Source organism: Gossypium raimondii, chromosome 12 (genome assembly GCF_025698545.1).
Source record: "Gossypium raimondii isolate GPD5lz chromosome 12, ASM2569854v1, whole genome shotgun sequence".
Classification (NCBI taxonomy): domain Eukaryota; kingdom Viridiplantae; phylum Streptophyta; class Magnoliopsida; order Malvales; family Malvaceae; genus Gossypium; species Gossypium raimondii.
The window spans coordinates 50,622,346-50,635,648 of record NC_068576.1 but is presented as its reverse complement, the minus strand read 5'-3'; the positions used below and the strand labels follow the sequence as shown (position 1 = coordinate 50,635,648).

The following is a 13,303-nucleotide window of genomic DNA, read 5'->3' as shown; positions in this document are numbered from 1 at the left end:
TGCATGGTTATGCTCAAATAAGTTAATATGAGATACCATATTTATTTGTTTATCATAGTCTGCTCAGGATATCAAGAAACATTAGATGGACTATGCAAGTGTGACTATTTCATGACTTGTGTCCATTATAGATATAAAGGACAAAAGGATTTAATACATAAAGGGTTAATCATAGAGAGGTTATGTCGAATCGTGACTTATTATAATTTAGGTAGCAATGATGCATTGCTAGATGCCACTTATTGTTTGTAATATTAGATTCGTTCTAGCATTACTACTAACGTTACAAGAACCTACAGGGTCACACTCTATGGTTGAAATAAACGAAATCCAAACATAATTGATGTTATCTTTAGCTGTCACATGAATTAAATTGATTATAGAATTAATTTAACTGAGCAGTTAAATATCGAACAAACTATAACACATAATGAGAACATGGTTAAATTAATATATATAAATTTGATTCGTATAAAATTTAACTAAACATAATTTACCAAAATCATTTTTATAATTATTGTAATTATAATTTATGATCGAATATTATTATAATTATTATAATTGTAATTTTTCAGTCAAACATGATTATAATTATGATAATTATAATTATTATATTCGATTAATTATTATAATAAATTTTGATTCATATTAAAATATCAACTATTCCCGAATTAGGAAATATAAGATTTTTAAGAAAATCTAATATATCTGAAATAAAAAGAGCGAGGTCTAATATCCGTTATATAGTGAAAAGTTTAAGAGAGTTCTTGCCACTCGTTGTCATACTGGGTGAATTATGTAGAGGCCGAGACTTTTCATGGCGGCTTGGAATCGGCATACAATTTTGTAATCAGTTTCACAACAGTAATATTTGGTTTTGCATATGATTAAAGGTAATTGTTCATACCCTCATACCCCGATTTATTCCTCGCACATGGATCTGTAGATGTGATTACCGAATTTAATTTTTCCCGTTGCGCCATGTACCGGTGTTCCTACACACCTAAAGTTGATCCGTAAATAACTTTATGATATGTACCATCAACAAACCCAGTTTATTTTTAATCAATAGTGTCAACGCATTGACCTATAATTCTTCCAAGACTTTGATTGATGATCAAGAATCAAAGAAACACTCAACGACTACTTAAGTATACTTCCTTTGCAATTAAAGTATTGTTAATAACGAAAACTAATAAAAAAACCGATCAACAATAAGAAAACATATCGGAGTCTTGGGTGACTCTGATGGTAATGATGAATGATTGATGAGAAAATTGAGAGAGAAACAAGAAAAATACAATGTAGTTTTTGAATATCTATAAACTGTTTGTCAGCTAACTTAACTAACATTATACATTACTAACTAACTAATACTATTGGAACAACATTTCTAGTTGTCTCGTTACTGATGAAGGGAGGAAGGTCTGAACTTATTTTACCAAAAGAGAAGGAAAATGCAAAGAAAGAAGCCAAATGACGAGTGATACCAAGACTAATCACTGTGATGGCGGTGGCAAAGAGGCTTGCACCAAAAACCTAGAGTTATTAATTTTAGAGAGAAGGATGGTTGAGGAGAAAGATTTGAAACACCATAACACAACCAACGTGTAAAGCATGAAACCCTGAATGAAGAAGAAAGCTCCAATTGCTGTCGTGTCCTAAGCATACTGGTTGGTTCACAATGAAAATGAATAATTTCTTATAAATCACGATAGGTAAGGTGCTTGCTGGACCACACTTGCCTTTGGTAACCGGAAGTTATGAATGATGAATTGCCTCCACTTCTCCTAGTTTGACTTGTTACAGTAGACTTTGCGTGTTTAATTAATTTAATACAATAATGTTTGATTTGCTGATTAACAGTGTACAAGTAAAAATGAAAGTACATTGATTTTAATTCACAATGAATAAGCACACGAGAAGCAAGAAACTTCTTCAAATAATTACACCATCTTTTTGTAATCAAGTTTTTAGGGTAAATTCAAAACTGATTTGTGAAAACATATAGAAGTTGGTCAATGCATACCCTACCAAATCCCACTTTCCTTTTTCTTTAGATGGCAACATCAGAGCTGAAGGCAGTTCACAATCATTTGGTAAATGTGAGATTTGCTTTTTCTTATAACTCACTCTGCTAAAATATGAATACATATTACTTCAAATGTTTGAATACACATAAAAATAATTTAACCAATCAAAATTAAATTTATTTTTTCTCAATGATTTCCATATCACATGTTTTCTTGTTTTACAAGTCAAGTTCTATTTATATTTTCACAACTCACTAGGATTGTGAAGTTAAATTCATTCATAAGAAAAGGAAACCTCTAATTATGGATTTGCCCAACCTCTACTTACAGAAATATTTACCATTTCCATCCTGTTTAAATGCAAAAATCCCCATTTGAATGATAGCTAGAGAAAACAAAGTTGGTTGAGTTTTATCTCTAATCTAACTCAACCTTTTTTTTTTAAAGACATCCAAATTTAACAAAATTGGAGTATGAAACAATTGAAATGATGACCTCAATCTCAAAACATAAAGTTAGGAGGGTATTATAAGGAAAGCAAAAGATAGAGATGTAAATTAGTTCCAAATAATTATGGACCCTAAGTTTGCCTAATAACATGTGCTCCTATTTAAGCCTTGGAGGGCCAAAAACAGCTAAACTAAGCCCCTTTGAAATTATGTGAATTCGTCCCTTGACCAAGCCAAAAAAAAAAAAACAACAACAACAACAACAACCTAAACAAACGCTATATCTTATAAGACACAGCTAAGCTAAGCTAACAGCACAAAGAACAAATACTCAAACACCCAACCCAACCCAACCCAACCCAACCCAACAAACAACAAGAAAAAACAATGGCAGAAGCAGAGACCAACACCATCATCAACGACAAGGACGACCAAGAAACTGTTCCCAAGATCATAACTTTCTTGTCTTCTTTGCTGCAAAGAGTGGCAGAGTCGAATGATCATTGCCGGTTATTTCAGTCGCAGAAGATCTCAGTTTTTCATGGTCTTACTAGGCCTACTATTTCCATCAAAAGCTATCTCGAGAGGATCTTTAAGTATGCAAATTGCAGCCCATCATGTTTCGTGGTTGCCTATGTTTATCTCGATCGCTTCGTGCAGATGCAACCGTCTTTGCCTATCAATTCTTACAATGTGCATAGGTTGCTTATAACCAGTGTTTTGGTTTCTGCCAAATTCATGGATGACATGTAAGTTTTTCTTTTAATTTATGGTTCCCGAAAATTACTTTCTTAGATCTTCATGGTATTTTTTTATGTTTATTTCATGATTGGGTTTCTCTTAGATTCTTTATTAAAGACTAAACATGTTCTGTTTCTATATGTCATGATCTTTCAGTTTGCAACTTCAAAATTCATCTCAATTTCAATGTTTGATTTGTGTTGATATGTTCTTTCCTGCAAAGTTTACAAAGTATCTATCTCCTCATAACACAAATCAAGCAAGCCTGGAAATACTGTTTTCCAAACAAGTACAGCCAAAAATGGAAATTTATTTTTTCTTACAGCCATGTGAAAAAAAAATCATTTCTGACCAGACAACCCTACCGTATATGTGCTGGTGTTGTCTCTGTCAATCAAGGCACGCCAGTAAATTCTCATAAAATTGCAACAAATTTGTAAGAATGACAAGAGCTGTCATTATTATTAGTCATTAGAGCTAATGACAGCTCAATCATGACCATGCAATTTGTTGTAAACAAGCCAAAATATACTGAGTTCCGTGTTCAATTATTGGCTTAACATGCACCCTCCTGATTTTACAAGCAATCACAGCAGTTGTTTAACTGTCATTTTTTCTTTTCACTTTCTAACTTTACTCATAAGCAATTAAAGTTTTACCAATGGATTAACTGTTCTGGATAAATGCTTTAACCAGAAAAAGGAAAAAAAAAAAAGCTTCTATTTTCATATCTCACCATCAAGCTTAATCTTTTATTTGTTTTTCAGGTATTACAACAATGCCTACTATGCCAAAGTGGGAGGAATTAGCACGGTAGAGATGAACCTTCTTGAAGTGGATTTTTTATTTGGTTTGGGGTTCCAATTAAATGTGGCACCTACAACTTTCCACACTTACTGCACTTTTCTCCAAAGAGAAATGTGTATGCAAATTCAATCCCCTTTACAACAGTTGCTGCCTCAGCCTTCTTTCAACATTGGGAGGCCCTTGAAGAGCCATTGCTGTTTCAATGAAGATGAATCCTCTCATCACCACCAACTTGCAGTTTAAGCCATTGTTCTTATGGTGGATTAGATGGCCATATTTTAGTAGTGTATAAAAAAAAAGAAAAAAAAAAGCTCCAGAGATGTTGCCTCAACCACATTGATTCAAGACATGAAAGTCAAATATCTCATTTGGGTTTCTTTGCCTTTCTGTCAATGTGCTGTAAGAACATGTCAAAAACATCAGTTTTCTTGGTTAATCATGGTTATCCACTTCCTTCTTTTTCCAGTTAATTTAGTGCAATGGCAGATGAGAGTATGGTGTTTACACTTTACAGTCTGGCTAACATGATCTTGCCATGGTTGTTTTAAAGTGGGTCACTGAGTTAGACTCCCTGGTGCCGACCATTCAAAGACCAACTGAATAACTTCTATATTGTTGGCTTTAAGGAAAATATTTAAATGTTGATTACACAGTTTTTGTGTTTATTATGGTATTCAAAATGCATTGTTCCAACACAAAGCTGGTACAATTTGAAAGTTAACAATACCCCCCATAAATAGAAATGAAGTTTGATAAAATTTCGTGAAGGATAAAATGGGAGAACAATTACTAGCTAAGAGCTTCAAAAGCTCAAATGCTTTAAGCTTTTCCGATGGAGATTAGAAATCATAAGAGGGAAAGAGAGCCATTTGTTATGCTTCCCAGCCTCGGAGGAGAGTTGCACGAGCAACACGGTTAACACCGAGTGTAAAGGCACCCATCCGGAGATTGCAATGGTGTGTCTGGCACATGGTTTTGATGTTGTGGAAAGCTTGAGTCATGTACCTCTTCAGCTCCTTGTTCACTTTGTCTTCATCCCACATGAAACCTTGAATGTTCTGCCAAATTGAATGTAAAATAATTAAAAACATGCTATACTATCTACTTTTATCAACTCCACTGAATTGTTCTCCCCAGCCGGAATAGGATGATCAAGTCTTTCCCTTACAACTGTCCTTGGGAGTTTCCTATCTTATTCAGATGAAGAAAAAAAGTGCAGACATAACAAACAATGCTGCGATATCTTTGACTTTCGTTGCACCATGAGAGAGTTTGATCGAAGCATCATACTAGGTTGTTGTGATTCTTTAATAGCATCAGGCTTTATTTTATTTGAAAGGTTCCATGGTTTAAACTTTTTCTTTTTCCTCTCGATGTTTTCAAAATAAAATCTAACCTGAACCCACTCAAAGTAGCTGACAGTCACCCCTCCTGCATTTGCATATATGTCTGGCAGTATTATTACTCCTTTCTTTGATAGAATCTGCAACAATGGAGGCTCAGATCAGAATTTTGCTTTGACATTAGAAGCAGAAAAGATGGAGCAAATATACCTCATCTGCTTCCGGGTCAGTGGGATGGTTTGCAGCCTCTATTATGAACTTTGCCTTCACATGTGCAGCGTTTTCCCTTTAAAGGTGAACATGATGTGTCAATTGATGGGAATATAAGATGAACCCAACCAAGATACGGTAAAAGAGAGTTTGTTCCCGAAAAGATTGCAAAAGAGCTAAGAATTTGTTCTACTTCGACTATATTAACCTATATAGAACAAGTGTATCATAGTGTTTCAGCCTCTAACCCCATTGAGTCATTACCAATCCAATAAATTTCTACACAGGATAAAGTAAACTTTGCGCTACAACAGTTTAGATGAAATAAATGTGCGGAACAAGATGTTTGGCAAAGAATCCTAACCTGTTCAGCACTCCACCTAAAGCACATGGGACAAGAACATCGCATTCGTGTACCAGCAGTTCACTTGGATCCAGGGAATCTCCGCCACTGAAGCCTGTCAAACTTCCAGTAGTTTCTTTATGCTTTAGCAGCTGAGGTATATCAATTCCATTTTGATTCTTAACAGCACCAGTGACGTCACTCACCGCAATAACCTTACCACCCCTCTCATGTATGAGCCTTGCTACCCAAGACCCAACATTACCGAAACCCTACAACAAAATTAATAATATAAGCATTACCAGAAGTTCGGGAACATCTCAAAGGAAATGGCATTTTAACCATCTACGAATTCATGTTGACTTTTACCTGGATAATGAAGGTCAAACCCTTAACTGCCTTCCAATATTCAGCAAGTAAAGCTTCAGTTGCATATACAACACCTCGACCTGTTGCAGCTTCCCTGCCTAGCGATCCGCCTAGATCCTAAAATTCCCAATATAACAATATTTACATTTTGTTATACTATGATTAATGATATCTTTCTGGACAGATTACAAGCTTTGAAACTCAAGTCTTCATAACTTACTATCGGCTTTCCTGTAACAACAGCCGGGGAGTGTCCATGAAACTTAGAATACTCATCCAAAATCCATGCCATTGTCTACACATAATTATTCTCAATATACAAATAATTTAAGAAAGTAAATGAAATTGAAACAAAGTTAATGGGAAAAGAAACATATCTCATTGAGGACTGTATAACCTGTGCATTAGTTCCCATGTCTGGGGCAGGAACATCTGTATGTATACCAATGAGATCATGGATCTTTTGAGTGAAGACGCGAGTTAGACGTTCCAATTCACTCTTACTTAAGTCCCTAGGAGAGCATCCTATTCCACCTTTTGCACCACCATATGGAATGTCTGCTACAGCAGTCTTCCAGGTCATTAGTTGAGCAAGTGCATTTACTTCATCAGGGTCAACCTTCAAACAAAATAAACAAACATAGGATGTCAAAGCTCATAGTTTGTACTTCCATGATGTAAGAACATCACATATATGCACATTGAAACATGCTTTCCTATAATTCCTAAGAGGCCAAGAGCTAGCTTTTAGATTATTATAATTATGGCATTCAAATCAAAGTATATATTGGAGTTTTAAAGGTTACTTTTTGGCGATCTATCAAAAAAGTTGTAACAGGAAAATAATATTATATTACTCTAATTCCACAGATATTAGGAAGGCTCTAATGAAACAACAGAATCAAAAAACAAAAACCAATAAAAGACAAAAATACCAACAGAAGAGATGAAAAAGAAAATGTTAACCTCAGGATGATATCTGATTCCTCCTTTCATGGGACCACGAGCATTATCATGCTGTATTCTGAATCCAACGTAGGACACCAAGGTTCCATCGTCCTTGGGAATTGTGCACTCCACCTGATAATCGAGAAACCCCATTCAAAACATACAACATTCCAAGACCAAAGGACTAAAGAAATACTTTCCATCAAACAACCAGGAAAGATGAGATTTTTTTTTCCCTGCAATACCTTGATCTCTCTAAATGGGATCAGAAGAGACTTTTCAAGCTTAGAGTCCAAGCCAAGTAGGCGAGAGGCCAGGCGGAAATTGCGGCTAGTTCCAGCAAGAGCATTCATGGCTACCAATTAAAACCTCAAAACGAGAAATACCCAGAAGTGGGACTGATCGAAAGATGAAGAGAAACAACAGTATGAAGCATAAAACAAGGAACTGTAAGAGAAACAAGTTGATCAATGAAAGAAGAGACTTTTTTTTTTCTTGGGTGCTAAAAAAGAACGTTTCTTTAAAGGAAGAGAAGGGGCATATCATATACTTCGGGAAGTTCCTTTAAGAGAGAGTAAAATGAAGAAAGAAAAAAGAGAATGGGAACAAGCGACTGTTAGGAGGCGTGAATTGAGCGGAGGAAAATCAAAGAATTTTAAGAACGAGTATTGGTTCCTATATTTAACTAACTTTAATTTGGGATATTTTGCATTAAAAGCTTTACTATACGAAACCCACTTTTTCTTTGTTTTTCATATATATTGGATACAAGTGGGCCCATATAATGGATTGTTCTTAAAACTTCAGAGCCATCCATGGTGGGTTACAGTAAAGGAGTCGACCGATTCACATTTTGATCAGTAGTAGAATAGAATCAAATATTTAGTTACTATTTTGGCAATTTAAAGCTTAGGTTACTTTAGCTAAAGTTTTGATCAAACAGCTAGTGCATGCCACCCGGTCTTGCTCTGCTCGTTTTATTGCTTATTGTATTAATTTTCAAATTCGTACTGGATTACCAAGTAAGAAAGAAAATCAGCTTGAGCTGAACATTAACCAAAAGACTAGTTTACCATTAATGGGAAGTGGAAGCCAAAGTACAAACACATATCACATTGTGACCAGACACGTTGCCATTGATGTTTTTTTTTTCCAACTGAAGCTGTCTGCCTAAACAGTTTGGTCATCACTTTAAAGTTTAAACCCCAAAAATAAAAGTTGATCCCATATAAATCCTAATCTTTAGAAAACTAAAGCAACAGGAAACTGAGAAAATTAAATCGTATTTTCTACAACAAGGAATCCTTAGATATATTTCAGAAAACTTGGCACTTATCACTGTTGAAGCAAAGCACATAGTCAAGCTCGGATTAATGGATCCATCACACTCTGCAAGCTCACAATTTGAGAAAAATTGTGCCCACCCTTTGGCAAGCAAACTGTACCTCATCCTTCTCCTTCCATATTATAGAACAACAATGTGACCATTATAAAATTAGCAATGGTCTTCCCAAAATTGCTGCTTCTGAGTCTGATGTGTGATCCATCTTAATACGGCCGGTATCTCATGGGCCGCCTGAACCTTGGAACCCTCCTGAAACCGAGGTCAACTGAGTTAATATTTTCGATAACAAGGTTACTTGGAAGAAACTATCATATTAAATTCCCCTAAATTGTTTTATCAGGACTGACTTGGGAGCCATGGATGACTGCCAAAAAGTGTAAACATTACAGGCATAGCAAATGCTAGATAACAGAGATCATCTCGGTATGATTTGTGACCATTTGTGAGATCTTTTCCACTTCCATGCGTCAAATTCCGAATAACCAAATAGATGTTATGGTAAAACCAAAACCCACTCAACTAACTTCCAGGGAACCTGAAACATATCAAGTTATCCTTTTCTTCCTATCCAACAACCATACAAAGCAAACAAAATTTCATGCTTACCCATAGCCATAGGGAGGATAAAAAGCAGGCATGAAAGGCCTTCGGGAGCGGAAGTAAGGATTGGAAGGCCTTCCTCGATATTGTTTCATTCCAGGAATATTTGTTCGCTTAGCCGAGACCTATGGATAAACCAAACACACTTTTATTGCCATGTAGCTTATATTCATGAACTAAAAATTCACACATATATCAAGATATAAACCTTCAACTGGCGACCATGCAATTCTGATTCATTTAACAGTAGAGCATTTTGGACAGCATCAACTTCAACAAATTCAACGTAAGCAAATCCTTTAGGTTGACCAAACTTATCGGTCAAAATTGTAACTCTGTTCACTGTTCCACAGGATTGAAAATGCTGTTGTACTTCCTCAGGTGTACATGCATAGTCTACCTGTTTTTAAAAAGATATATAAAGAAAAAAGAATGTTAGCCCACATCCAGATCATTTGTTCACAAGCATAGAGGAATCATCTAGTTATACTTTCATTGAGATAATTTGTTGTACATCAAAACACTTCAGAAGTTACTTGAAGAAAAAAAACGGCATTAAACATAAACTACATTAATATTTCAATCAATTTGTTTTAATCACATTTAAGTTTACATCAATACAAAACTAAGACATGATTTTCCATGCAATTACATGCACATAAAAACACATTTCAAACAACATGATATGCACAAACATAAAACCAAAATTGAAAAGCTTTCCTATGCCCTTACTGGCCAAACAAAAGCACAATCATACTTTCAGCTAACTTACAAGTAAATTTTTAACATTAAGATAATAATTGGACCACAAGTAAGGTAAATGAGACAATTTAACTAAATAAACATATATAAGGCATAGGAAAGGGTTGATAAACCTCACATTACCAACATAAATCGAGCGGGAATCCACTTCCTCCTTTTCAGCTTGACTTGCAGAAGCACTTGAGGAATCTTCATAGACATCCAGGAAAAATAAGTAAAATCAAATCAGTTTGCTAGACATAAACAATTCATACACAAAACGGTTCATAATTCAAAAAGAAATCAAATCAATTATAAAGAAGTTCAATTTCAATTTCATGATTAAGAAGAGATTCTCCTTCTCAAACAAGACAAGTAAATTCCAATCAAAGTCAAACTTGTTAAAAAATACAGCCAAAAGCTCAGATCAAATACAAACTAAAAAAAAAAATTAAAATAAAAAGTTAAGAGAAAAAGAGAAGAACCTTGGACAGCGCCCATCTCCTTCTCGACTTTAGCCTGCATTTCACGTAAAGCTCCCGCCTCTTCCTCGATTTCCCTAAGCCTCTTTTTCATGTCTTCCAAGTCCTAATTTTTTTTTCAAAATAAAAACATTTTTTTCATCAGAAAAATAGCTCAGCTAAAGATAAGAAAAAGGAAAAAAAAGCTAAAATGAAAAAGAGGGCAACTTTGGAGGAACTAGGATCTTGTTGAAGGCCTTGGTCGTTGCCTTGGTAATCCTCAGCTCCAGCAGTCATATCGAACTCCGCATCCATCTCTCCTTCCTCGTCAGGTATCTCCCCTCCGTACACCTCGTGCTCTTGCTCTTCGTATTGATCCATTCTAGTAAAATTTGGGGGAATTTTGGAATTAGGGTTTTATTCTTCGTTATGGATTTGGGGGAAAGGTTAGGGAACGGATAGACAAAGATTAAAACCTGGCACTTGTGCGGGGAATGATAGTTAGGCCCGTCACGTGTGTCTTCGAGATATATTTCTTTAATGCGGAGATGGACCATCTAACGGTGTTAAAAGAAATTAAAAAAAAGAGAGAGGTTAATTTAACGTATCATACAATTTTTTCACAGTTAAATAAGTATAATTAAATTATAAATATAAATATATGTTTGAATGATTGTCAGTATCAAATAATTATAAATATAATAAAAGAATTATTAAGTAAAATTAAATTAGTATAGTCAAATAAATTGAATTAACCAAACTAAACCCAATTGAATTTAGCTGACTCAAATTTTCATTAGTTTATTAATTTTTTATTGAAAAATAAATGAGAGCAAAGCAGTGGATTATTATCATCTGTAGTATGTTAAAATGATTGAGAAAAGTAAGTAATATTTAATCAACATAAATAACATAAGAAATGGTGCGAAAATAAAATTTTAAAAAAAGTGATCTAATTTCTTATTTACTTGAGGTATGTGACATGTTACAAGCCAATGGCATAGGAAGATAATAATAAAAAAATAGATGCCTAGTTATTTTCCACCCGAGGGTGGGCCTGAATGGCTAATTAAATTCATATTTAGGAGGAGGAAGCAGCCATTTGGTAGCTTCAATGAAGTTAAGAGCCAGGAATGGTAGGACTTCCGCACCTGATAGCTGCTTCACGAATGGCTCTCGCTTACTGGGATTTGCACCTCGCCCCTTGCACTTGTATTCTCCATAATAAACAGTTCTACATCATTCTCACCTTAATAAGATTTTGTTTCTTATAAGGATTAATATATATAGAAAAAGTAATTTATCTTACTTGGCTCGTTCAGGAAAATTGTTATGAGTCCATCCAGCAGGATTTACGACGTTGCTCATATCAGTATATGCATAAACCACTCTTGGATTGCTCCTCCAAGCCCTCCCCAAAAATGAATTGCTTGCTGTTCCGGTAACGCTGCCATGCACGAACGAATAACCCGTGTCTTCCGATGAACTTTCTCTCGCTTGTGCTGTTATCACTGTAAATCCTCCACCTTCTCGCTTCTCCACGAATATGTCCGTGTTCTATATCCAACTTTTCCAATCAATATATACATTTAATATAACATGTGGTGTTGTTAAATTTATTTTGGTCAAGAAGAATAGTACCAGATACAAAGATTTCCCACCTCCGAAAATGAAATCAACTGTGCCCGAAACATAACAGTCCTTGAAGAAATGGTTACCCTTGTCATCACACAACGTGTCCTGGAAACCGTAGATATTGCAGTTATAGATAGCTGACCTATCGCCGGACACTCTCAAGGCAACCGCTTGTCCTCCTACCGTTTTCCCTCTTTCTGGCTTCGGAGCTGAGTTCTATAAAAGCGATCCCAATTCATTAAGATTCAAACTTACCCATGCAATGCATTCAGTTCAACCAATTATGTCTACATTAACATACCACTATATTGAGATTAGCTGCCACAAAGTAATTAGACTCAGCAATTAGAGTGGCGCTGTTAACGGTTCCATACTCCTTGGCGGTGCCGCCGAATGTCAAATTGGGCATGTTTTTTGGATTTCCCAACAATGTAATGAATGGCTTCCCTCGTTCAATTTTGATTTTCTCTTTGTAAACCCCAGGTCCGATGGATATAATCACACGCTTGGTATTCCCTAATGCAACACTCTCGATGGCTTTCTTTACGCTATTGAATTCTCCACCACCACCTTGCCTCACCTTTATGACTTTAGGATTACTCTCAGCCTGAATCAACTCTGGGTCTAAGCTGTTACCCCTTTCTTTCACAGGCTTGATAATGCCTTCAAACCAAGCATTTACTTGCCGTTTATCTGCCGGTATTTGTTGGGATACAATTACCGGAGCAATCAAGAGAATACTTATGCAGATTACTGCATAAACTTCACTGTTTTCCATTCTTTTTCTTCCCCCTCTTTTTTTTTGGGTAATATGTTTTATTTTTTATTTTTATTTTATGGTGTGTTTGCTTTTTGAGTGACTCCAATTTATAAGATAAATTGGTGACGAAAATGTCTGGGAACGTAAGCTTTGGAGGATTCCTCGCACTGCCACTCATTTATGGTTTCGTGCCACTCATATGTTTAAGTAGTTCCTGCTTGAAGCTTGCTACGAAATTCAAACCAACTCTTTCGGTTAGTGGCGCCATTAATGAGTTATATATATTGAATATTGTTGCTTATACACAACACCCATTATTGTTTCGGTCTTAAAAGTCTTGACTCTTGAGATAATATCTTCTCATTCATTTGAATTTTATTTAAGAATGGAAACTCACGTGTGCCTCATTAAGAAATTATTTATTAGGTCTATATAAATAAAGAAAAAGTTTATCGCTAGATGGAATTTGGAATTCAAGTTTCAAATGATTTTTTCTTTCAATTCATGGGATGTGGGAA

At 35.3% G+C, this 13,303-nt stretch overlaps 4 protein-coding genes across 4 annotated transcripts; 1 reads left to right on the top strand and 3 right to left on the bottom strand.

The window, feature by feature from the left end:
* The first annotated feature begins 2,691 nt into the window (after positions 1-2,691).
* On the top strand, positions 2,692-4,495 carry LOC105764865 (cyclin-U4-1). Its single transcript, XM_012583649.2, has 2 exons — positions 2,692-3,231; positions 3,991-4,495. The coding sequence occupies exons 1-2, from the start codon at positions 2,870-2,872 to the stop codon at positions 4,271-4,273; spliced, it is 645 nt and encodes a 214-aa protein (XP_012439103.1). The 5' UTR covers positions 2,692-2,869; the 3' UTR covers positions 4,274-4,495.
* A 132-nt stretch (positions 4,496-4,627) lies between these two features.
* On the bottom strand, positions 4,628-7,917 carry LOC105764862 (glutamate dehydrogenase 2). The gene is made up of 9 exons (XM_012583646.2): positions 7,489-7,917; positions 7,262-7,375; positions 6,693-6,914; positions 6,516-6,590; positions 6,296-6,412; positions 5,948-6,198; positions 5,584-5,659; positions 5,427-5,513; positions 4,628-5,088 (listed from the first exon to the last, which is right to left on the bottom strand). The coding sequence occupies exons 1-9, from the start codon at positions 7,594-7,596 to the stop codon at positions 4,903-4,905; spliced, it is 1,236 nt and encodes a 411-aa protein (XP_012439100.1). The 5' UTR covers positions 7,597-7,917; the 3' UTR covers positions 4,628-4,902.
* A 378-nt stretch (positions 7,918-8,295) lies between these two features.
* Positions 8,296-10,901, bottom strand: LOC105764864 (polyadenylate-binding protein 1). The gene is made up of 6 exons (XM_012583648.2): positions 10,619-10,901; positions 10,415-10,517; positions 10,069-10,139; positions 9,397-9,588; positions 9,195-9,313; positions 8,296-8,837 (listed from the first exon to the last, which is right to left on the bottom strand). The coding sequence occupies exons 1-6, from the start codon at positions 10,769-10,771 to the stop codon at positions 8,792-8,794; spliced, it is 684 nt and encodes a 227-aa protein (XP_012439102.1). The 5' UTR covers positions 10,772-10,901; the 3' UTR covers positions 8,296-8,791.
* Positions 10,902-11,322: 421 nt separating this feature from the next.
* LOC105764863 (putative pectinesterase 63) lies at positions 11,323-12,859 on the bottom strand. Its single transcript, XM_012583647.2, has 4 exons — positions 12,327-12,859; positions 12,032-12,241; positions 11,700-11,947; positions 11,323-11,624 (listed from the first exon to the last, which is right to left on the bottom strand). The coding sequence occupies exons 1-4, from the start codon at positions 12,801-12,803 to the stop codon at positions 11,456-11,458; spliced, it is 1,104 nt and encodes a 367-aa protein (XP_012439101.1). The 5' UTR covers positions 12,804-12,859; the 3' UTR covers positions 11,323-11,455.
* Between the last annotated feature and the right edge of the window lie 444 nt (positions 12,860-13,303).